This window comes from Chelonia mydas, chromosome 7 (assembly GCF_015237465.2).
Source record: "Chelonia mydas isolate rCheMyd1 chromosome 7, rCheMyd1.pri.v2, whole genome shotgun sequence".
Classification (NCBI taxonomy): Eukaryota; Metazoa; Chordata; order Testudines; family Cheloniidae; genus Chelonia; species Chelonia mydas.
Window position 1 is genome coordinate 48494881 of NC_057853.1, and position 25486 is coordinate 48520366.

A 25486-nucleotide genomic window follows, 5' to 3' on the forward strand; every position below is an offset into this window, starting at 1 on the left:
TAGCTTTTTTTGTTTGTTTTTAAATAAAAACACAAGAGTCTCCTTCTTTTAAGGGTTTGTAAAATGAAAAATTCACTTTGGAGCAGAAGCTGTTCAGTATCATCAGAGCAGGGAGAGATGCTTTCAGATGGTTTCCCATTGTATCCAGAATTTTCTTTCTATTGTAATTCTAACAACATCCCCAGGAATCATCCCTCATTCCCTACCATTGCACTTCCTTGTTTCGACACCTTTTTTTCCACCTAGAAAGGAACCCTGCAAGTCTTGTGAATACACGTCAGAAGCACAAAAAAGTGACCCAGGAAGATGAAAAAAAAGTCACCCTTTGATATGAGGAAAGCCATCCTAATCCAGAATCTGGTACTTGTATATACATACATATACACCGGACCCTCGTTACAACGCGGGATTTGGGATCCATATGCGTTACCGCGTTAAAATGAATTGCAATTAAAGTAATTAAATTTGGGATCCATGGCCGTGACCGCATTATATGCGAATTCGCGCTATATAGACGTGCGCTCTAGCGAGGGTCCGGTGTGTGTGTCTATAGATATATATAGATATATATAAATAGACACACACACACATTATATATAAAGTTACATTTTGACCTGTGTTTCATAGCTATGATGTACTACAATAGCTTGGGATTACAAAAATAACATTTGTCAGTGATGCAAGGTCTCATGAGAAGTCTATTTGTATAGAATTTTTTCCAGAGTGCAATCACCTCATGGTTAAGACCGACTGCCCAATAAAAAGATTTAACAGGTAACCTCTATAGGGAACAAACATTGCCCACTGTGCATACAGGTTTTGCTCCTGAAGGAGTTCATCAGACAGTTTAGGTGCTTTCTGTCACTCACACATGGCTAGAGCACAGGTAGTACATGTGCTTAACCTCTGAAGTACCAAATCTATGACTGATGCCATCAATCTTGAAGGCGGCAAGAATACAGACTAGTATTTAGATGACTCAATAGGTATTTTCAGGCCATACCACCTATGATTATGGCATCAAACAATTTAAATAAAAAGAATAAGTGAGCACCAGTCTGATAAAGGCCTTTTGATAACCCCACCCCAGCTCCCTAAGACCAGAAGCACTGAAAAAACTCTCTCACCTGAACTATAATCTTTTAGGCGCAAGTCTTTCACAGGTGTCCCATCAGGCGCTCGGAAAGCGTTGAGAATCTAGAGAGACAAACCAAGAGTCCACATCAGTTCCACAGCACACACCAAACCAAGGCTACTTTAGCAAGGCAAGATAGCTTTTACTGTACTCTACTTCCTCTCTCTAACACTCTCATAAGACTTCTGTCGGTTTTGGAGTCCCAACTCCATTACAAAGTGACATATTTTCCCACAGAGTCTCCTTATCATCTGAGAACTGCCTTTTAAAGAGAAACACTGTCGTTACAGAATTCAGGTGCATGGAGCTCAGTTATTTAGGTTTTAATGACCTCTCCATTCAGAGTGTTTTCTTCTTAATGTGTTGCAATCACTTCTCTGGCCATTTATTACTATTAAAATCACTGATAGTTACCTTTGAGATTGTTTGGGTCTTTATTTCCTCTAACATCCCACTATCTCAGGACACAGTAAGTTCCTCACCTGAGTTCTCAGGCACAATTCTCAAGAAGTCTGATAATCATAACCAAACTAAAGAGCACTACGTCGCAAGAGGCTCACAGTCTGGAACTGCCATGAGATACACCCTGGGGCTGACTATTGGGGCTCTGTGGAAGTAACTTTTTCTACCACCTCACAGAGGAAGGCTAGCAACCAGTGTTGGCTTTTTGACTAAGCTCAAGTGTAGTACGAGATGTTTTTTCTATCTCTCCAGGACACTATTTTAGCACCTCCCAGCTATTGCCCATGGAGCGGCCTGCAGCTCACTTGCATACTAACTCCCTTTTTGGCTACAAGGTGAATAAAGATGAGGTAATACAGGAATATAAGGCAGCCTGAAAGAAAGGGAAGTGAAAAGCCTTAGGCCCACCAGACAGGCTTAAGCAATCAAGCTAAAGTGAACTACATTTCCCCACCTATGAGCACTCAAGAGTGTCACCTCTACATTACTCGCAGTCAAAGTCTCAACAACAAGAAAAAAGTAGCACTGTGGTCACCCCTAAAACCTGGGATTTCCATGTGGAAAAAATCATGAGCTGGTGTAAATCGCACTCTGCCCACCTCTTGGACACAAAAGGCCTGAAAATACATTTTAAATTGGCAATTGCTTATATTTTTTGTTTAAAAGAAACAAAAGTTGCTCTTCTCTAATTAAAAATCTCTTCCGTTCTTCAGACCATGCTGGGAACTGCTTACAACATTTGGGATATTATATATTTTTGCTACAGATTTTGATAAACTTTGGAGGAATTTAAAAAAACCCACTTACATCATCCTTTGTGGCAGTTTCAGGCACTCCTCCTAGCCGAATGAGCTTGCTTGGTTTCACATCTTTGGGGCAGGTCCTGTAATCTTGGTCCTTGAGTTCAGAATCAAGATAGTTTTACAATTGAGACACAGCTGTCCGTAAGACATACAACAGTAACAAAATAAAGCAGGGTACAATTCATAAGCAGAATGGCTCCAACAGCCCTTTACAACAACAGTATGTTTTAGGGATGGGCAGCCATATTGGCTGGTTGTGGCCTTTCAAACTTGGAGCTATTTCAAATGCATTTAGATTCCATAAAGAAATTTCAGTTTAGTCCCAGTGAATACTTGTCTACATGCGATATCATTCAGAGTAACCCTCGGTCACTGCTAAGAAGTGGCCAAACTCCTGGAAAAATCATGGGCTCTAAAGATTTTAAAGAAAAGTGAGACAAGCCAACATACAGTTTCGTTGTGCTCCTAAAAGCAGGAGATATTTGGAAATTTTAAAAAATAGCTTGAATTATTTATTTTGATATTACTTTGGACTAAATTAAATGTGTGGTGTAGAGGGAATGAGTGGGGGTAGAAAATTGGAGGATGAGGAGGCATTCAGGGAAGGACCTATACAGGGATAAGACTGCTACCCCTAAGATATGGATGGAAATCTCCTTCACTGCCCCTCCCTCCTTTTTTCTCATACTTTAAATAAAAAAGGATCTGTTTTGACTCATTCAGAGTTTTTACAAAACCACATACCTGAAGATCCTGCCTAGAATCTTTGCTGGGTTTTCCTTCTGTAAAGGACTTCCCATGCTCATAATCAAACAGCTGACTCCCTGGCAGCCGGTGATCTACATCTCTGTACTCAATGTTTCTGTAATCAGTATCTTGTCTTCCGAGGAAATCCAGACCACCTTCACCCTTTAGCACAAGACTCGAATCTGATCTTTGATGTTCAGTACCAGAAAGCTGCTGCTCATTTGCAAAGGTCTGCGGTGGCTCATCTCGGTCTTGAAGAGGCCCACGGCTATTCTGGAAATCTAGTGAAGACTCAATTTCAAGACCCACTCCAAGGGACTCTTCTCCTCTCGTTCTCAGCTCTGAATGTTGAAACTCTCCTTTCTGGATGCCAAAGGGAGATCTGTCTAGAATAAGATCACGCGTGGACTCTTCTCTCTTGTTTGTGCTTAAGGCAGATCGCTCTCTGTCTGTTAAAGGTACAGTAGACTGACTGCGCCTAAAATCTATAAGATTCTGATCCACAGGGGGAATCTCCCTGTCTGTAAAGTCCATATTAGGAGCAATGTCTCTGCCCCTAAAATCCTGATCAGATCGAGACTTGTGCCTATTTCTGAAATCTGAAGGCGGTGTCTCCCTGTCCCTAAAGTCCAGATCAGAGGTACTCATGCCCCTGAAGTCCACGTCAGGTACATCCCTGTTTCTAAAATCTGAATAGGAATGCTCTCTGCCCCGATAGTGTAACTCAGGCATGTCCCTTGCCCTAAAGTCTGAATGGGCTCCATCTCTACCTCTGAAGTCCAGATCAAATGAACCCCTGCTCCTGAAGTCTGATGGGAGGTCCTCTCTGTCTCTATAGTCCATGGTATGAGCTTCCCTGTCCCTATAGCTCATACGGCTTGCCTCCCTATTTCTATAATCCATAGAAGAAACATCCCCACCCCTGAAGTCCATAGACGGCCCCTCCCTATCTTGGAAATCTCCAGAGTACATCTCCCTGCCCCTAAACTCAGAAGAGGGTGGTTCCCGGCTCCTGAAGTCCAACTGTGAGTCGTCTCTGTTCTGAAAGTCAGAAGGTGGGAAGTCTCTGCTCCTGAAATCATGATGACCCTCCCCACCTCTGAAATCACTCCGAGGTCCATCTCTAGCTCCATAGGTGAAAGAAGCTTCCTCTCTGTTGGCAAACTGAGGATTGAGAAGGCCTGAGAGTGCCTGGATATCAAAAGGAAGTGATTCTCTGCCAGAGAAGTTGCCAGAGTGTCTTTCTTGAGCAAGACTATCAAGGGAAGAAGGGTATTCCCTGTTCCACCCGGGAGCAAACCTTTCTTCTTGGCTCCCACTGTAGAAATAAAGACAGTATTATTCATAACGTCCTCAGAGTCTGAACTCTACACAGAAGAACATTCTTCTCTAAGCTCTAAGAGCCACAGAAGGCATTAACGTCTGGCAGTTTAAGATGAGGCAGCATACGACAGATGTGAAATAGTAAACTTGCATGCTTCCATTTCACCACAATTTCTAGAAGCACTCAACAGGGAAAACCTGCAATATTAATGGGTTAATGATGATAGCAATCCACATAACCCTGCACTATATGCAGCTAGGGAGCCAGGTGAGGTTCCCTGAAGTGGTCTATTTGCTTGAGCATCATTTTGCTTTGGTTCTCTTAATACGGATACAAATGGTTAACTTATTAAATGGTCATGAGGTGGAGGTTACCTAGTCATCTCCATTAGTATGCTATGCAATAGTTTGTCCTCTTTGCTAGGGCCTGATATTGCAAGATGCTGAGCACTCTCAATTCACGCTGACTTCAGTAAGAGTTTGAGAGTGCTCAGAGGTTCCTAGGAAAAGGTCAAGTGTTCAAAACTGTGTAGCTTGCTTGTGTCATACTAGTTCCCCAGCAACGGCACCTAATTTATGTTGCTAAAGCCATGGGCTCTAATTCTCTATGCACAGTGAGACTCAGAAAGAGGTTTTTTCTCAAGGAGGTAGGTTTCAGAGTGGTAGTCGTGTCAGTCTCTGTTATCAGAAAAACAACAAAGAGTCCTTGTGGCACCTTAGAGACTAACAAATTTATTCGGGCATAAGCTTTTGTGGGCTAAAACCCACTTCATAGAATCAAAGAATATCAGGGTTGGAAGGGACCTCAGGAGGTCATCTAGTCCAACCCCCTGCTCAATCCCCAACAAAATCATCCCCGCCAGGGCTTTGTCAAGCCTGACCTTAAAAACTTCTAAGGAAGGAGATTCCACCACCTCCCTAGGTAACGCATTCCAGTGCTTCACCACCCTCCGAATGAAAAAGTTTTTCCTAATATGTAACCTAAACCTCCCCCACTGCCACTTGAGACCATTACTCCTCGTTCTGTCATCTGCTACCACTGAGAACAGTCTAGAGCCGTCCTCTTTGGAACCCCCTTTCAGGTAGTTGAAAGCAGCTATCAAATCCCCTCTCATTTTTCTTTTCTGCAGACTAAACAATCCCAGTTTCCTCAGCCTCTCCTCATAAGTCATGTGTTCCAGTCCCCTAATCATTTTTGTTGCCCTCCGCTGGACGCTTTCCAGTTTTTCCACATCCTTCTTGTAGTGTGGGGCCCAAAACTGGACACAGTACTCTAAATGAGGCCTCACCAACGTTGAATAGAGGGGAACGATCACGTCCCTCGATCTGCTGGCAATGCCCCTACTTATACATCCCAAAATGCCATTGGCCTTCTTGGCAACAACGGCACACTGTTGACTCATATCCAGCTTCTCGTCCACTGTAACGCCGAGGTCCTTTTCTGCAGAACTGCTGCCGAGCCATTCGGTCCCTCGTGTGTAGCGGTGCATGGGATTCTTCCGTCCTAAGTGCAGGACTGTGCACTTGTCCTTGTTGAACCTCATCAGATTTCTTTTGGCCCAATCCTCTAATTTGTCTAGGGCCCTCTGTATCCTATCCCTACCCTCCAGTGTATCTACCTCTCCTCCCAGTTTAGTGTCATCTGCAAACTTGCTGAGGGTGCAATCCACACCATCCTCCAGATCTTTAATGAAGATATTGAACATAATGAAGATATTCATCAGATGCATGGAGTGAAAAATACAGTAAGCAGTATAAATATTACAGCACATGAAAAGATGGGAGTTGCCTTATTAAGTGGGGGGTCAGTGCTAACGAGGCCAATTCAATTAAGGTGGAAGTGACCTATTCTCAACAGATGACAAGAAGGGGTGAATATCAAGAGAGGGAAAATTACTTTTGTAGTGACCCATCCACTCCCAGTTTTTATTCAGGCTGAATTTGATGATGTCCAGTTTGCAAATTAATTCCAGATCTGCAGTTTCTCATTGAAGTCTGTTTTTGAAGTTTTTTTGTTGAAGAATTGCCACTTTTAAGTCTGTTACTGAGTGTCCAGGAAGATTGAAGTGCTCTTCTACTGGTGCTCTCCTACTGGGAGTGGATGGCTCACTATAAAAAGTAGTTTTCCCTCTGCTAATGACAGGTTTCAGAGTAGCAGCCGTGTTAGTCTGTATCCGCAAAAAGAAAAGGAGGACTTGTGGCACGTTAGAGACTAACAAATTTATTTGAGCAATGCATCCAATGAAGTGAGCTGTAGCTCACGAAAGCTTATGCTCAAATAAATTTGTTAGTCTCTAAGGTGCCACAAGTCCTCCTTTTCTTTTTCCCTCTACTGATACTCACACCTTCTTGTCAACTGTTGGAAATGGGTAACATCCACCTTGATTGCACTGGCCTCGTTAGCACTACAAAAGTAATTTTCCCTCTCTTGATATTCACCCTTTCTTGTCAACTATTGAGAATAGGCCACTTCCACCTTAACTGAATTGGCCTCGTTAGCACTGACCCCCCACTTGATAAGGCAACTCCCATCTTTTCATGTGCTGTAATATTTATATTGCTTACTGTATTTTTCACTCCATGCATCTGATGAAGTGGGTTTTAGCCACGAAAGTTTATACCCAAATAAATTTGTTAGTCTCTAAGGTGCAACAAGGACTCCTCGTTTTTTCTCAAGAGGTAGTTTCATAACATAAGAATGGCCATACTTGGTCAGACCAAAGGTCCATCCAGCCCAGTATCCAGTCTGCCGACAATGGCCAATGCCAGGTGCCCCAGAGGGAGCGTACCTAACAGGTAATGGACCAAGTGATCTCTCTCCTGCCATCCATCTCCACCCTCTGACAGAGGCTAGAGACACCATTACTTACCCATCCTGGCTAATAGCCATTTATGGACTTAACCTCCATGAATTTATCTAGTTCTCTTTTAAACCCTGTTATAGTCCTAGCCTTCACAACCTCCTCAGGCAAGGAGTTCCACAGGTTAACTGTGCGCTGTGTAAAGAACTTCCTTTTATTTGTTTTAAACCTGATGCCCATTAATTTCATTTCGTGGCCCCTAGTTCTTATATTATGGGAACAAGTAAATAACATTTCCTTATTCACTTTCTCCACACCACTCATGATTTTATTTAGCTCTATCATATCCCCCTTAGTCTCCTCTTTTCCAAGATGAAAAGTCCTAGCCTCTTTAATCTCTCCTCATATGGAACCCATTCCAAACCCCTAATCATTTTAGTTGCCCTTCTCTGAACCTTTTCTAATGCCAGTGTATCTTTTTTGAGATGAGGAGACCATATCTGTATGCAGTATTCAAGATGTGGGCATACCATGGATTTATATAAGGGCAATAAGATATTCTCTGTCTTATTCTCTATTCCTTTTTTAATGATTCCTAATATCCTGTTTGCTTTTTTGACTGACGCTGCACACTGCATGGACGTCTTCAGAGAACTATCCACGATGACTCCAAGATCTCTTTCCTGAAGCTACATCTAAATTACCAATAGGTTTTATGGGGATGAAGCAATCTGTCTCATTTTAGCCAAGTCTGACTCCCACGCATTTTTAAAAAACTTAAAAGGTAAACAGAAATAGAGCAAGAATCTTTAAAGAACAATCCCAAATCCTGATAAATCAGTAGACACCTCCTCTTTGGCAATCTTAGCAAATCAAGTTCACCTTAAAGTTCACAAAGATAGAAGCATTCACCCATGGACATGTGAGATGACATATTTGAATTTAGTCAAATTATCTATGGATATATTGAAAGCAGTAATGCAAAACAATTATTATAACTTGGATCAAGGGGAAATAAATAATTCTCCAACACTTGAAAGAATTATGCTAGTTCATTTTCAACAGGAAAAAAAAACCACCAGGAAAGCATTATCATCTAGAACCAGCCAGAACAGTATTAGTTCAAGGGTAAAATAAAATCACATACAGCTACTCATATATAAAGCATACAAGTAGGGAAATGACTTCTTGGCAATCTCTACTTGTTACTGACTCAAACAGCAGAAGTTTTTTCATTACCTCAGAACCCTGTGGGGTAAATTTCTGTTGTGAGGAAGTACACTCAGCAGATTCATTCAGGCTGGACAAATAAGTGAGTTAACAAGGATAATGAAAGAACTAAGTACTAGTGACTAAACGGTGAAATAGCCTAGCTCCTGATACCTCTCTTTTTCTAACCCCAATTTCCTGATATCAACATAGGGTCTAAATGACAGCCAGAGGAATGCAAGCAAGGGAAACATTCCATTGTGTTGGTACTTCTTGTTTGAGTGTAAGGACTGTTACAATGACATTCACAAGTGTCTCACTATTGTACATTCCACATTCTGAGCTGTACTCCCTTAGATTTCTCTCTCAATAGCGTGGAAGTACCCTAACCATTCACTACAAACAAGTGACCTTAAAGGCCGTGAAGTTGCAGATATGTTTGAAACCAAGAAATGCTGAAACCAAGATCCAACAGGATCCACATGATAATCTTTAAAAATGCCTTAGCAGCTTCTAGAGTCAAAGTTAGGTGTGTATTAACACCTTAGCTAACAATGGCTACATTAAATTTAAGTGTATGTTCAGCAAAGGTGCAAGGAGGAGAAGCAGAAATGCTAGAAGCAGCTATCTTTGCAGAAGAAATAACTAGCAGGAATTTACAGGAAGCTGGAACATTTTGTGTGGTAGAAAACAGGCAATTTGAGCCACTCAGAGTAGCTCCACAGTGGTCATATAGCTCACCCAAAAACAGTTTCACAATAGCAAGATGTGCAGCGAGTAATGACAAACAGTAAACAGAGAAGAGAGCTCCATAGCCCCTGTTACTTTCAACATTTCACGTAAGAAGAGCCTTGAAATATAAACTCCAAATCCAAATGCTTACCGGAAAGGGCCCATTCTGTTGGCCGGCCGAGGGTCTCCCCACATCTTTCCCTGTCTGATGGACTTCCAAAGATGGATAAATTCCTTCCACAAACAATGACAGACAGCAGAATCTGTGGTGGAAATAGCATGACAATAAGCCTGTAGACATCTATGAAAAATATCACCTGACCAGTTTAAACAAAGTTTCGTATATCTGAGATTCAGAAATATAAGCAACATGCTGCAGTGCAAGAACACAGAAATGCAACAATTAAACTCCTTCTTTTACTAAGTTTATATGTCCCAAACTATTCAACTTTTTTTTTAATCAGATTGTCAGAATGGCAGGGGATAGTAATTTAAGATTTATTTGTCATTAATACCACACTTCCCACCTACTGTGTATTCTAATTTACTATTCACATTCCAATTAGAAAGGAGAAAACACTCAAGATCTACAAATCAATAGAGCTGTAATTTAAAAAAAAAATCAACATACAACATTAATTTTTAAGCCAGGCACAATTTCTGACAGAAGCTCTTGGCTGGCTAAGTATGGAAACATTTCCATTCAAATGGTTATCACGGTGGTTCCCAAACTAGGGGCGCCACTTGTTCAGGGAAAGCCCCTGGGGGGCCGAACCGGTTTGTTTACCTGCCGCATCCACAGGTTCGGCCGATCATAGCTCCCATCGGCTGCGGTTTGCCACGCCAGGCCAACAGGGGCTGCGGGAAGGGTGGCCAGCACATCCCTTGGCCCGCGCCACTTCCCGCAGCCCCCATTGGCCGAGAACGGGGGACCGCGGCCAGTGGGAGCCACGATCGGCCGAACCTGCGGACGCGGCAGGTAAACAAACCGGTTCGCCCCCCAGGGGCTTTCCCTGAACAAGTGGCGCCCCTAGTTTGGGAACCACTGGTCTATCATGTTTATTGTGCTACCTAGAAGCACTTGGATTAGAAACAAACATCTTGCTCACAATTGGTTATATAGGCACCACAAAAGTGCACAGTTCTAATCGGGATGCATATATCAGAACACAGGGTAGTCTCATTTGGATCTCTTTCCAGAGGCTAGGAGAACATCCACAGCAAGTCTAGCCCCCTACTATGTTTCATTCCCACTTTAAGGTTCTTCTTGTGGTCTGATTATCAGCATAACCATCGGATACATTCATTGTGCTAGAAGAAAAGTGTCTGCCAAAAACACTTGTAGGACTTGTGGAGAAGACCAGAAGAGGCCCTGACTTTAGCACCACCAGCATAGATAGCATCTTCCTCACTCCTGACAACAAGACTAGTCTATAAATGCACAGCAGTCTTTTCTGGACAAATGGGTTGCTAAAAGCAGGAAGCCATGGCCTGGAAAAAAGGGAACATGACTACAGAGGATGTATTGCAGGCTCCTGATCAACCCCAGGAAAACACAGAACCCTCCAGTGTAAGTGAAGAGTGTTCCACTTTGGATGGCTCATCATGACAGTTTTCAAAGTGGGAAAGATCAGGAAGGGGAAGAGTTAAAGGAAATTGAGAGTGCATATGATAATCACTTCTGAAAAAATAGAAAAGTCCAATGGTCTGTCTGTGGAGTTATCACAAAAGTTGGTACTAGCGGGCAGAGAGTAGGTTGTCTCTCACAGCTGACATACTTGCAGTATTGCATAACAAGTAGGGGCAGACAGAAGAGGGCACTACAGAAGTGGAACCGGAGAGGTTCCAAAGAGCAGTAGTAGTAAAGACAGCCATAGGGCTGTCTTTAGTGTTCCAGCACTATATAGACAACTAGCAGAACAGAGCACAGCACCTGGTGAAGGACAAAGGTGATACTGGATATAAGATTATTTCAACCCTGAAACACATGGGTAATTTGTCCAATATATCAGCAGATGGCTAGCTATGGCTTTGACCTTAAACAGCTGGGTATCACACGTATGAAAAAACATCTCAAGGGTAGACATGAGGTGGGAGTGATATAGATACAGCAGCCTGAGTTAGCTGGAGAATTGCTCATCAGCACTGCTCAACATTGTCAAGGCAAGCACATTCAGGGCAATGGACGCAGACAACAATCACTCCCACAGCCACCTAGAATGGAACAGCAGACACAGAAGTTTGAGAAAGGTCAAAAATACATCTGAAGAGACCCTTACTGACTTCTGCCTCTGAAAAGATGCTTCACCCATGTGGAAGATGAGGATGTCCAGAAGTTGCTGGCTACTGTCAAATCCAGAACATCCAGGTCCAAGCAGTTTCCCCTCCCAAACAAAAAAAAGGCTATGGTAGAACTTTATTGAGCAGCAAAGGATGCAACACAGCTGGCAACAGACAGCTCCAAGGGGCGGGGGGGAGGGGTGCATCAGATTACATGCCCACTAATGCACAGCAGGTCAGCCTCAGCAAACTGATTTGCCAGCATGAGATACACTGCATGTGTCGTTTTGAGAAGCAGCATGCTGTCAGCAATGTACTGGAGGAAATGCATGCTGTCATACAACCGCGGCTGCTCTCCCACAGCTTTCATGGCCTCTGACACAGGACAAAGCATGAAGCAGCAGCCCATGTCAGCTGTTTCGCATTCATATCCTGCTTCACACTCCCTCAACCAAGCAGCACTGGAGCTTCTCTGAGGGAAGTGAGCAAATGCTGACCTGGTAATTATATGGCCTCCATCACAATACTATTTGAGATCATCAATGATTAACGAATGAACAATCAACATTAATGAATTTATCCTAATACCCCTGTAATTTACATACAGAAAACTGAAGTGTAGAGAGACTATGTGACTGTGCCAAGATCACACATGAAATCTCACTGAGCCAGGAACTGAACCCTGATCTCTTAAGGCCCAGTCTAGTACCCTAACCACACAGCCACCTCCTTTCTCCTCCTCCTTTTTGCCTGCACGCACTTCAGCTGGTCTTCCACTGCATGTAATGTTCTCCAAGAGATTCAGATGACGCTGACTCTCTTGCCATCAGAAGCAGGAGATGGTGACACAACCAAATTGCATGCTCCATATGTTGCATCAGCTCAATAAGCACTGTGCTGCCCTCTGAGCTATACAATGCATTGTGCTGCACAGCTTACAGACCCAGAAAGACAGTAACCTGTATTTCATTTGGTCAGATTGGCCTCTTGAAAGGACTATGTGGCATCTAGAGACCAAGGCATAACTAGCATTAGCTGGGTCATTGGGCTGATATGCCTACTAACGAAAAGTTCTGAGGTCAAGTTATACAGCCAGTAAAATGACAACATAACTGCAGCACAGGCCAAAAACACATTGCCCAAACTCAGAGGTAACTACCACCTCAGGAACAAGAGCACATAGTGACATATGTGAACTGCAGATTTAAAAATACCCTGGTTACCTTCCTCCTGTTGAGGCAGACACCCTACCAAAAGCAAAAATTAAAACATGGACCAAGTACATTCAAGGGGACCCCATCCTAAACTCTTGCAGCAGCATCCCACTCAGACAAAAGGGTAGTAGCAGCTGCTCAGATGGGAAGACCAGGCACTGTGGAGCAGCCTGAAGGATTTTGAGTTCATTAACATTTCCCCTGCAAGATTCAAATGAAGCCACCACTTCACAAACAGCAGACGGCTATAGGATACAGTTGTAGTGGCTGCTAACACAGACCCCTTATTATATTAGCAGCTCAAGAGAGATGCAGGGCAGGAACTCTTCCATGTAGCTGTCCCATTGCCTAGGCTGAACCCATTCCAGTGATTACTCCAAATAGCTTTTGGATACAGCAGGAGCTATGGACACTGGCCATTAGACCTCCCTCTACAAAGGCTATGTTGAGGATTTCATCAAAATTATTAAATCCCTGCTTCTGTCTAATTATCAAAAGACTGACCGCATAACTACTAGTAGCAGCTGGGAAAAATAGCCTTAGACAAGGATAACACAGGGTGAATAGTAATATGTTCTCCCCAGCATTCCCCATGCAAGAAACTAAAACCTGCCAACTGCCTTATGAAGAAAGCACACTTTCTACCTGGGGACCATTACCAACCAGTTAAATGGATGGGAGATGCTAGATAGCACAAGCATTCCCTACATCCCCTCAGTCATCAACTAGTGCAGTGTTGCCAATTTAGTCACTTTCCAACTCCTGTAAATTCGAGCATCCCCACTAATTTCAATTCCTGGGGAAAACATTATGATATTACCCTCAATGCTTGAGGGAGTGGCCGTTGGTGTAGTAATCCTGACCCTGCTAAAACCGTGATACAGCAGCATAGAATACTGTCCTGGGGGGAGAGAGAGAGCCAATGAGAGAGCAGCTCAGCTGGGGAAGGGGCTCAGAATTAACCTGAAGGGCGGCTGAGAGATAAAACAGAGGAAGGAGAAGAATCTACATGCTGAGCTAGCAGAGAATAAAAGTAGGGAGTGAGAAGGAGGAAAGAAGGAAAATAGAAAAGTTTTCAGGTCAGGAGAAGAAAAAAAAAAACAGACCTGGGCATGGAAGCAGAAACTTTTAAAGAAGGGAAGTAGAGGGAAATAAAATCTACCGATGCACAGGAGAGAGAGCATCAAGGGAGAAAAATGAAAAAATTTAAATGGTGAAAATGGGAATTGATCAAGAAGTTGTGTGAGATGAAAACAGATCCTGAAAACATTAGAACGGGAATGTCACCCACAAAGGACCTAAAGCACATGAACAGAGAGAATAACTGTTTGAACATCTAATGAAGGAACACAGTCCAAAGGTGCCTAATGGACAAGTAAGGGCACACTAGGTGAAGAAACCCGACTTGTGAATAAACATGGTGCAAAGAGGTACAATCACAGGAACACAATCTAAGGAGCACTCCAAGCCAAAAAGAAGAAAAGGACAGCAAGAGTGGAGCTGGACTTACAGCCAAGGAGAGCAAAAGTTGATTCTTCTCTGAAGTGACACAGGATATTGTTGAGTAATTGCTTTTGTTCTTGCATTTGTAATTTTGGTTGCTCTGGATTACAAATGGAAAGATTAATCTTTATTTTTTGCACACACTCTGCAAAAGGGTACATCTTCCAGAGCAGGACTGTGAGCAGAGAGCAGCCCTAAGGGTCTATTTACTGTGGACAGCAGCTGGTCCCTGCCAGTATTAAAGGGATCTTGAAATTACAACCCTGCTGGCTGCTCTCCTTCTTGCCCTGCATTATATACAATGCTGAAGAGAACCATCATTCTCCCAAAAAGAAAAGGAGTACTTGTGGCACCTTAGAGACTAACAAATTTATCTGAGCATAAGCTTTCGTGAGCTACAGCTCACTTCATCGGATGCATAGCTCACGAAAACTTATGCTCAAATAAATTTGTTAGTCTCTAAGGTGCCACAAGTACTCCTTTTCTTTTTGCGAATACAGACTAACACGGCTGCTACTCTGAAACCTATCATTCTCCCGAGTGCCTGGGCTCAACTTCCTCACACTAAAAGGGTGCTGATACCAAATGTCTCATTACCAGTAACTTTAAAGAAGTGAGTTTACACTAAGGGCTCACAGGTATTCTTGCCCTACACCTTTCTATCCCCTCCTATAACTCCTGATGTCATATGAATCTTCCATTTGTTCTCTCTTCCCCCCTCCTCCCTCTTCTACAACTCAGTCTTCACTCTCCTCCACAATCTCCAAATGGAATTCTATAACGGTGGCTACCCTACTTTCACTGATAACTATCTTACGTTCACAAGAAGAGCGGTGTGAACATGTTAAATCAAAATCCAGTTTCTGATTTGCAAACGCTATTTGATAGTGCCACTCTGGAAGCAGCAGGAGATGGTGAAATTACTTCCCAATACTCACACCTCCCCCGCCCCCTCAAAAGCCCTATACTTGATTATTAAACTGCTCCGCACATAGCAGTGGATGTTGCACAGCTCCGTCAGCTTTGGTAGAGTCCGGCTGACATGAAACTGATGAACAGGCACTTGTACTCAATTTTCCAGTTATACAAGTTTCACTAAAATATGAGAGGTAGAACCAAGCACCACCAATCCATTCTTTTTGAGAGCCTTTATAAACAGAATCCCATGTATTCCACAATTCCACAAGAACTGAATTCACCTGCTGCCACGGAACTAAGCACCAGAATCTCAGCTTTCATTTTAAAAAAAGCATTTCTAGTCCTTACCGTTGCGAAGATAATTTGAAAATATGACTCAAGGGTAACTAGAGGATTATACACTTTGTTGCTTCTGTAGACTGAGCCCATTGCACATACCAGGTTCCCCTAGTGCCATCCCTCCCCCTCCCCAGGTGTTGTGTACCCCTCATTCCTCCTCCTCCACCATGGCAAGGGTTTCATATGCCTCCCGCATTTTCCCCTTGCCACATACCAGGCACGTGTCCTTCATGTCACCCTCACACTATACCATCTCCCCCTTCTTCCTCCACGCCAGAGGTTCAGTGTGTTCTAACCCACCCCCCACATTCTCCGCATGCCAAGGTCCCCATTTCCCCCTTCTCTTCATGCCATGAGCACTGGGTGTGCCCCCATTCCCTCCTCTCTACCACCTCTTTCATTTCTTTGGTTTCTGTTTCTGAGGGAAGTTTTTAAGGATGTCCACATTTTTAGAAACTGTATTGGGAGAATCAGCACAGCTGAGATGGGTGAGTATATTATGTTGGAATGTTTTTATGACAGCCAGCAACTAGTTCTACAGGCAATTACAGAAGTGATTGAAGCAGCTGGGTCTGCTAACCAGAAGCCAGAGGCGTCATGTGTCCCACATTTTCCGCTTTCAAAGTTTTTACCAAAATCAGAGTTCTGCCTACTGATGCTTAGAACAGTCCCTATGCAGTGGTGTTGTAGCCATGTTGGTCCCAGGATGTTAGAAAGACAAAGTGGGTAAGGTAATATCTTGTATTGGACCAACTTCTGTTGGGGAGAGAGACAAACTTTCGAGCTACACAAGAGAACTTCTTCAGGTCTGGGAAATGTACTCTGAGTGTCACAGCTAAACACAAGGTAGAACAGATAGCTTAGCATAAGTAGTTGGCACATATTCTAAGATTCCTTTCAAGGCAAAGAGGCCTGTTAATACCCATATAGTGATAGGGCAAAAAGGGTGGTTAGTGGGTTACACGTTGTTGTAACAAACCATAAACAGTCCCTGAAACTTTGGAATTGAACTGGTAATGGCCTCCAAAATTTATCAGACTGAAAAATGCCATCAACTTGACTGTCAGACCTCACTTTGCTTGGCCAACCAAAGTACTGATACCCTCTTGAGAACGTACAGAGCATCAAACAACAGCTTTAAGAGATGAGAACATTCCCATTCATCTCAATCAGAGCCATGTAGACTCTGATTCCTTGGCCATGGCATATATTTATTTATTTGTTTGTCTTTTGAGATGCCACAAAATTCTGCATTTTTGCTTCACAATTTCCCATTCTGCTGTAGCCAGGTGCTCATCAATGTATTTTCTGTCTCCCTGACTGCAGTGGCCTTTGGGTCTCTAGTGTTCCCCACAGGGGAAGTTAAGTGGATTACAGTGAGGACGGCATCCATGGCTACAGGCAGCAAGAATTTGGAGAGCCAGAGCTGAAGTCCAATGGGACAACCAGAAGCTGGGCTGCCTGGAAAGATAAGCTTCTGAAGCCAGGCCCCTCCACCCTCGGCATACACAGGGACAGAGGGGAGAGGTGCTTCTGAACCAGGCAGACTGCAGGAAATCGTAGGAGCCAAGGCTTGTGGAGTGGAGCCAGGCCACCTGGAGAGCACAACAAAAAATCCTATCCTTAAAAATATCAATGAACTTTACACCAAATAGTATTGTCAACTGTGAGCCATAGCAGTGCATGTGAAGGGGATAGGGATGCAGGATATTACACAGTAATAAAAAATATTAATGTTAAGGAATTTAGGGTTGTGCTTAAAAATTTAGTCCAATTATTTCAGAGAGTCCTGATTTATAACTCCTTTAAAAAGAGCAGCTATCACTCCAACTACAATGAACATTCAGGAGGTTCCATCTGAACACAACAATATGGGACTCAAATATAAAAATTATAAACACTACGTTACCTTTATTCTCTTCCCTCCCCCACCTACAAAGTGCCCCCCAAACTTCCTAGTGGAGACACAGAAAAGGGATCTCTCAAGGGAAGGAGGGGAGGATAGATGACCCTTTTGAGGCCCCAGGAGAGAATGACAAATGGGCCAGTGGAAAGAGGGAGTCAGTGAATGGACCAATGGCCCTTGACTCTCCCAGCGGATGGCGGGGGGCGGGGGGGCAGGACTGATAGCAACCTGTCCAAGGCACTGCTCCTCATGCTCACTCTCCCTCCTTTGCCACTACTGTAAGAATTTCCTCATGTGAACATGAACCATGTGATGCAATTACAAAAAAAGTGAACATTCTGAGGTGTTGTGATGCTTCTTGGGGGTACCCAGGGTAGGTGGTAGTGAGGTACCTCACAACTCTTGGCGTGAGGAAGGTTTGGGTCAGCTCCCCAACTCCAGCTGCCATGGCAACCAGCCCTGCCCTTTAGCAATCACAGGCCCGGCTGTCATTCTACAATGACACATCTGGGTTAGGAAATTGCATGTAAGGCCATGAATGTAGGGCTGGGGCAGGGGGTTGGGGAGCAGGAGGGAGTGCGGTGTGTAGGAAGGGGCTCAGGGCAAGGGGTTGGGGCGGAGGAAGTGTGGGAGGAAGCTTAGGGCAGGGGTGCAGAGAAGGGGATAGTGTGGGAGGGGGCTCAGGACAGGGAGTTGAGGTTCAGGAGGGGTGCGGCAGGGGGCTCAGGGCAGGGGGTTGGGGTGCGGGGTCCAGCCTGGCACCACTTACCTGGAGCAGCTCTGGGGTGGCAGTGGTGCACAGCGGGGCCAGGGCAGGCTCCTTACCTGTCCTGGCCCCATGCCGCTCCCGGAAGCGGCTGGCACCACATCCCTGCGGCCCCTGGGGGAGGGTGGGGGGCAGAGGGCTCCGCACACTGCCCTCGCCTGCAAGTACCTCCCCCAAAGCTCCCATTGGCCGTGGTGGAGACTGACAGCTCACGGCCCCCCTGAGGGGTCCAGACCCCCAGTTTGAGAACCCGTGGACTAGATGCTCATGTTGGTCTCTTCTGACCTTAAAGTCTATGAGGCAAACTGACAGCATACATGTCTCACTAAGACTTACAGAGTGGCTGTAAAGCGCTGCTAGGATATTGGGTGAGGTAGATACGAGGTTATTTTATTAATGAAATCTACGCTCTATAAAGCATGTTATGATTTTATTTTACACTAGGGCTGTCGATTAATTGCAGTAAACTCACACAATTAACTCAAAAAAATTAACCGAGATCTAAGTTTCCTGTAAGCTGCGCAGCAGGCTATCAAGGGCCACACAGGCAGGGAGAGGTGCCCCTCCCCCAGCCCCACTCTGCCCCACCAGAGCTACTGCAGCCAGGATAACAGCCAGGAAGAGGCACCTCTCCTCCGGCCCCACTGGAGACGCCCTCCCCCAGCCCAGCTCCACCAGAGCTGCCACAGCTTTGGAGAGGCACCCTTCGCCTGGCTGAGCCAGAGCTGCCGCAGCCAGGGAGAGACAGCCAGAAAGAGGCACCTCTCCCCCAACCCCGCTGGAGCTGCCGTGGCCGGGGCGCCCCTTCCCCTCCCTCTCCCCCAGCCCAGACCAACTCTGCTGGAGCTGCCACAACTTGGGAGAGAAGCTCCTCCACCGGCCGAGCCAGAGCTGCCGCGGCCATTGAGAAGCACCTCTCCCCTGGCCCGGCCCCAAGCTGCTGTGGCAAGAGAAGCTCTGTCCCAGCCTTGAGTCCCCTCCCGCACCACGAACCCTTCATCCCTGGCTCCACCCCAGAGCCCGCATCCCCATCCAGAGCCCACACCCCCTGCACCCCAACCCTCTGCCCCAGTCCTGAGCCCCCTCCCACATTCCAAATCCCTTGGCTCCACACCCGCCACACATCACCTCCATATTGGTGCACATTACAAAATTCATTCCCCACATGCACATAAAAAATTAGAGGGAACACTGATCACAATTTTAAAAATTAATCGCAGTTTTAATCATCCTGTTAAACAGAACACCAATTTAAACTTATTTAATATTTTGGATGTTTTTCTACTTTTTCAAATATATTGATTTAAATTACAATACAGAATACAATGTGTACAGTACTCACTTTATATTATTTTATTAAAAATATTTTCACTGTAAAAATGATAAACAAAAAACTATTTTTCAATTCACCTCATACAAGTACCATAGTGCAATTTCTTTATCGTGAAAGTGCAATTTAGAAAGGTAGACATTTTTTGTTACATAACTGCACTCAAACACAAAACAATGTAAAACTTTAGAGCCTACAAGTCCACTCAGTCCTACTTCTTGTTCTGCCAATCACTGAGAAACAAGTTTGTTTACATTTACATGAGATAATGCTGCCAACTTCTTTTTTACAGTGTCACCAGAAACTGAGAACAGGCATTCGCATGGCACTTCTGTAGCCGGCACTGCAAAGTATTTACGTGCCAGATATGCTAAACATTCATATGTTTTGGCCACCATTCCAGAGGACATGCTTCCATGCTGATAACGCTCGTTAAAAAAAAAATGCATTAATTAAATTTGTGACTGAACTCCTTGTGGGAGAACTGTATGTCTCCTGCTCTGTTTTACACCCGCATTCTGCCATGTATGGTAATATCAGTCTCGGATTATGATCCAGCATGTTGTTTGTTTTAAGAATACTTTCACTGCAGATTTGACAAAATGCAAAGAAGATACCAATGTAAGATTTCTAAAGATAGCTACAGCACTCGACCCAAGATTTAAGAATCTGAAGTGCCTTCCAAAATCTGATTGGAACGGGGTGTGGAACATGTTTTCAGAAGTCTTAAAAGAGCAACACTCCAATGCAGAAACTACAGAACCTAAACCACCAAAAAAGAAAATCAACCTTCTGCTCGTGGCATCTGACTCAGATGATGAAAATGAACATGCGCTGGTCTGCACTGCTTTGAATCGTTATCGAGCAGAACCTGTCATCAGCATGGACACATCCTCTGGAATGGTGGCTGAAGCATGAAGGGACACATGAATCTTTAGCGCATCTGGCACATAACTATCTTGCAAAGTCGGCTACAAGAGTGCTATGTGAACGCCTGTTCTCACTTTCAGGTGACATTGTAAACAAGAAGCAGGCAGCATTATCTCCTGCAAATGTAAACAAACTTGATTGGCTGAACAAGAAGTAGGACTGAATGGACCTGTAGGCTCCAAAATTTTGCATGGTTTTATTTTTGAATGCAGTTATTTTTTGTACATAATTCTACATTTTTAAGTTCAACTTTCATGATAAAGAGACTTCACTACAGTACTTGTATTAAGTGAATTGAAAAATTCTCTTTTTTACAATGCAAATATTTATAATAAATATAAAGTGAGCACTGTACACTTTGTATTCAGTGTTGTAATTGAAATCAATATATTTGAAAATGTGGAAAACATCCAAAAATATTTATATAATAGCATTTTATTATTGTTTATTTGCACAGTTAATTGCAGTTAAACCTTCTAATCGCTTGACAGCCCTATTTTACACATAACCTTTTGAATATTTCTATTCACTATTACTTGAATCTCTATGCTTTGTTAAATAAACATACCCTTGATTTCACTATAAACCAGGGTGGATTTGATTTAATTCACTAGTGAGGAAGACTCAATTTAATCATGGATTTCTACATAAAAGTGCATTCTTGTTGGCTGTTATAACCTTAATACATATTCTTCACAACTCAGAAATAGATGTAAGTTTCATTTTTAGAAGGTACACACTATACATTTTTAAAGTGATTTTGAAAACTTTTCAGATTAGTTTTACAGCTATATCAGAAAATGAATGATTGTTTGGTTATTTCATTAACCAAAGATAACTGAAGCAGATATTTATGAAGTCATTGGGAGGTGAACTATCTCCAATTCAACAGGTTAATCATTAATATTTGGAGAATTTTCTTGCCATGATGTATTAGGAGGAGAACATCACCAGACAGACATTTAAACTGTTTTATTTAACTAAAACAACAAACTTAGGTATTCTGGATTTTTTTTCTTCAACAGCAAACATATGATATTTTAACAAAACAAGCGTATGAATTTTTGAATTTAGTTAAACATTGAAGTTTTTTTAAATCAGGTTTGTTTTTGTTAAAATTCTTTTTAACTAAAATAGTTAAATGAATTTAAAAAAAAATTATATTGACTGTCAGCCAGGTCATCATGAGAAACTTAAAAGATTGGCTTCTGCAGCTAACTCAATTGTCTACATCTTCATTTTCCTGTTTGTTCATAATCTGGAAAAGAAAAACAAGCTTTCCTGCTTTTTCAGGTCCCAAACGATTTCTCAATTTGGAATGAATTAGTCCAAAGGAAGAAAATATTCTTTCTACACTGACAGAAGAAGCTACTGCTGTTAAAAGTGAGATTATCACTTCAACAGTCTCTGAATCCAAGTACTTAAGTGCCTTCCACCAGTTCGATAGTGTGACTTTCTTTAAAACATAAGCAAACATATTTCTTGAATGGTTCTTATTCCCAAACTGGGTCTCTTTTACGGCCTGCTGCCATTATAGGTTTCCCCTTCTAGTGAGAGAATGGTATGGTAGATCTCAAATCAATCAAGGCTACACTCAGAAAGACCTCAAGGCTTCTGGAATATGCTGCTCAAACAGTTTCACTTTTGTTTCTACTGCTTGTCCCTCCCTTCTCACATTTATCTCCAGACTTCTTCTCCCTGTCCAGATCTACTCCATCCCCAACAATCTTCTATTCACTGAACTTTTTGAAATTTTGCACCTTTAGAGAGAGGTAAGGGACTGACTCTGTGTACACAAATTTGCAGAATGACAATAGGGTTGAGGTCTGTTATTTCTCAACTCTATATTTTATTTATTTATTTTAAAATATTTTTGCTGTTAACAAGCATATTATCTCTGGAGAGACAAATCCACAGTTTGAAAACTGCAAAACTAAGCATCTCTGATGGTATCTTCTAGACTGAGCATTGAGTCCCATTGGGTAGATAAAAAGATTATCGGCAGCACATATACTAAAATTGGAATGATACAGAGAAGATTAGCATGGCCCCTGCGCAAGGATGACACGCAAATTCGTGAAGCGTTCCATATTTTTGGGGGGGGAGGGATAGCTCAGTGGTTTGAGCATTGGCCTGCTAAACCCAGGGTTGTGAGTTCAATCCTTGAGGGGGCCATTTAGGGATCTGGGGCAAAAGTTGGGGGATTGGTCCTGCTTTGAGCAGGGGTTGGACTAGATGACCTCCTGAGGTCCCTTCCGACCTTGATATTCTATGATTCTATGATTAACCTAAATAATCTATACAGAAGCCCCTGGAACCCCATAAGATTAGGTCCCTAATCGATGAACTATTGGAACTCATTTACAAAACTTTTCTTAAACATTACATGAATATATTGTCTCATACTATAGAATTAGAATTTATAATCCCTAGTCCATGATGAGATATCTTTAAGATATAATGTATCTTGACATTGATTTTTATCCACCCTGCTATAAACAGATCTAAGTGCTGTGAGTTAAGTGGAGCAGTAATCTAAGGTAAAACTGGTAAACTGGGAAGTATTGCTTCTTTGGAAGTAGTGAATCAGTAAATACTGCAAGTGTCCAGCGGACCAGGGGTTAGACACTCCAGGGAGATGCACCCATTGCTGGTGGAGTTGGGGAGATGATCCCCAGCAGGCTAAGACAAGGCTTCCTAACACTAAGTGTAGGTGGTAGCGAGGTGCCTCACAACTGTGGGTACTCCCGGGAAGGGTCACAAGTCCCCAGAATGACATTAGCCTTTTTTGTAATTACATCACTTTGTTGGCACATGTTCACTTTGTGATTCACTATAACCCCTTGATCCTTTTCTGCAGTAGTACTGTCTCCCCAACTATTACCCATTTTGTAGCTGTGCGTTTGATATTTTCTTCCTAATGCTTTGTCTACACTAGCACTTCTGTCGGCAAAACTTTTGTCAGTCAAGGGTTTTACACCCGACTGACATAAAAGTTTCACTGACAGAAGCGTCAGTGTGGACAATGCTATGTCAGCAAGAGACACTCTTCCGCCGACATAGTTACCACCACTTGTTAGGGGTGGTGTAATAATACCAGCGGGAGAGCTCTCCTGCTGGCACTGAGCAGCTACACAGTGGTGCAGCTGTGCCGCTGTAAGGTCTAATGTAGACATAGCCCAAGTGTACTACTTTGTACTTTTATGTACTGAATTTTATCTTGTTGATTTTAGACTAGTTCTCCAATTTGTCAGGGTAAAATACTTGCAACCCCTACCACCTTGGTGTCATCTGCAAATTTTATAAGCATACTCTCCACTCCATTATCTGAATAATTCATGAAAATATTGAACAGTATCGAACCCAAGACAGACCCCTGCAGGTCCCACTAGATACATCCTCCCAGTCTGACAGTGAACCAACGATTTCCTGCTTGCTTTTCAGATCTTGTGATAGACTTTATGCCCATGGCTACAACTGGGGAATTTTTAGAGCTCTCCCATTGCCATGATATCAGTATTGTAACCTCTGCTCTGGAAGGACAAAAGGAGAGTCATCTAAGCTAGGGCTCCCAACATTGTTGACATGATCCACTAATGAAAAGCTAGAAATCAGCCTTCACCATCCTCCAGTATGGGGCAGAAACCATACCATCCACATATTACCCTCCATTTATGGTCCCCAATTTTGAAAATTATTTTGGGCTGAATACCCCACTCTATCCCATTCACTGTCCCAATAGTGCCGAGATGATGCTCTCCGGATAAGAGACCAGATCATCTTTTTCCACAGCCCAGATTATGTCCACACTGACCCTTCATCCAATTTTTCTTTTAAAGACAGCAAGCTCTCTAAGGTAGAGACTGTCTCTTCATACATGTCTGTACAGTACCTGGCAAAACGAAGCTCTGATCTTGATCAGGGCCTTGGGGTACTACCATAACAAATTATAAAAACCTTAACTACAGACATTTCTGCTCCACCAAAAAGAGTAATAGTCTGACTTGACTATACAGGCCACAGATCCCAATACAAACTCACAAGACCAGACAGAGATCCCCTTGTACTGTTGACAGAATAAAAGTTTAATGCATGTTTGTTTCATGAAACAATTAGCAATGTCCTCCCAATAGTAAGGGAGGCAGTATAAAGATTGGTTTGGAATTCTGAGAGAAATTTCAGAATGAGATTTTTCATACTATAACCTAGTTTCCTCACTTTCAAATGACTGTTATACTACCACATTCCAATAAGGTTCTAAATACGTATTATATGCAAAAAAAAACTACATTAAAAGAAAGTAACAGTTGCAGTTAGTTACTCAAGAGCCAAAAAATGTAGAATTTTTTGGTGAACACAAGTTTAACTCTCCCCCCAGTGCATATGCATCATGTGTTAAGTTCATTCCTAGGGGCTGGGGCTACAAAGTTAGACTCACATTCTTCCCCATATTCATAGAGGATATGTCACTATTGACAATAAGTTTGTAAAAAGATCCAGTGTCGAAGTATGCATTAAACTATTTATAAAATTACTGCTGTATCCAGGATTGTTCAGGAGAGAAAATACCGGACTCTCTCAGTCCCAGTCCTTTCCGCCCATCATTTGGGCATCTGAAAGTACAGTTACCTGATGGACACAGTGCAATTGTGTACACAAGTTATTAAAGCAATTGCAAATCTAAATCATGTGAACTCATGGGTACTGACAGTAGACAGTGAATTCATGGGTACAGTGCATCTACAGGCCATTGTAATGCTGTGTTAATCTGAAACTTAGGTTACATTCAAAAATCTATTTTCATACCCATAAAAACCAGAATGAAACTTAGTTTCTGCAGTGTTAACCTATTACAGAAGCTGATCAAGCAGATTGGAAGTCTGGTACCCCAGGACTATGACTGCGTGCCATTCCAAAAACAATACACAAGTTTTCATATAACCTAAAATACAAGCTTTACACCTGTATTAGCAATTATTATAAATATACATGTTAGACTGCAGAAACACCCATATTATATAGTATCATATAATAGGCATTAAGTCTTATCCATGCATATTCCAATTGGTCTGGCAACAGACACTGTGA

General features: G+C 42.9%; 1 protein-coding gene and 1 non-coding gene across 5 annotated transcripts in view; one reads left to right on the forward strand and one right to left on the reverse strand.

Annotated features, from left to right (window-relative positions):
- The window catches only part of RBM6 (RNA binding motif protein 6), a 132247-nt gene that overhangs the window by 104813 nt on the left and 1948 nt on the right, over positions 1–25486 (reverse strand). Inside the window, exons 1-5 of one of the 4 annotated variants that reach the window (XM_043552369.1) lie at positions 14217–14348; positions 9364–9475; positions 3145–4465; positions 2405–2494; positions 1128–1197 (exon numbers count right to left, since the gene is read on the reverse strand). In XM_043552369.1, coding sequence (XP_043408304.1) covers positions 1128–1197; positions 2405–2494; positions 3145–4465; positions 9364–9475; positions 14217–14292 — 1669 coding nt within the window. In that variant the 5' untranslated portion in view covers positions 14293–14348. Of the gene's footprint in view, positions 1–1127; positions 1198–2404; positions 2495–3144; positions 4466–9363; positions 9476–14216; positions 14358–25486 lie in introns of those variants that run through there. The other 3 variants (XM_043552367.1, XM_037905176.2, XM_007052677.4) reach the window with 3 other exon arrangements.
- On the forward strand, positions 22390–22494 carry LOC114020474. The gene has a single exon (XR_003565310.1). It is a non-coding gene; the product is annotated as a U6 spliceosomal RNA (small nuclear RNA).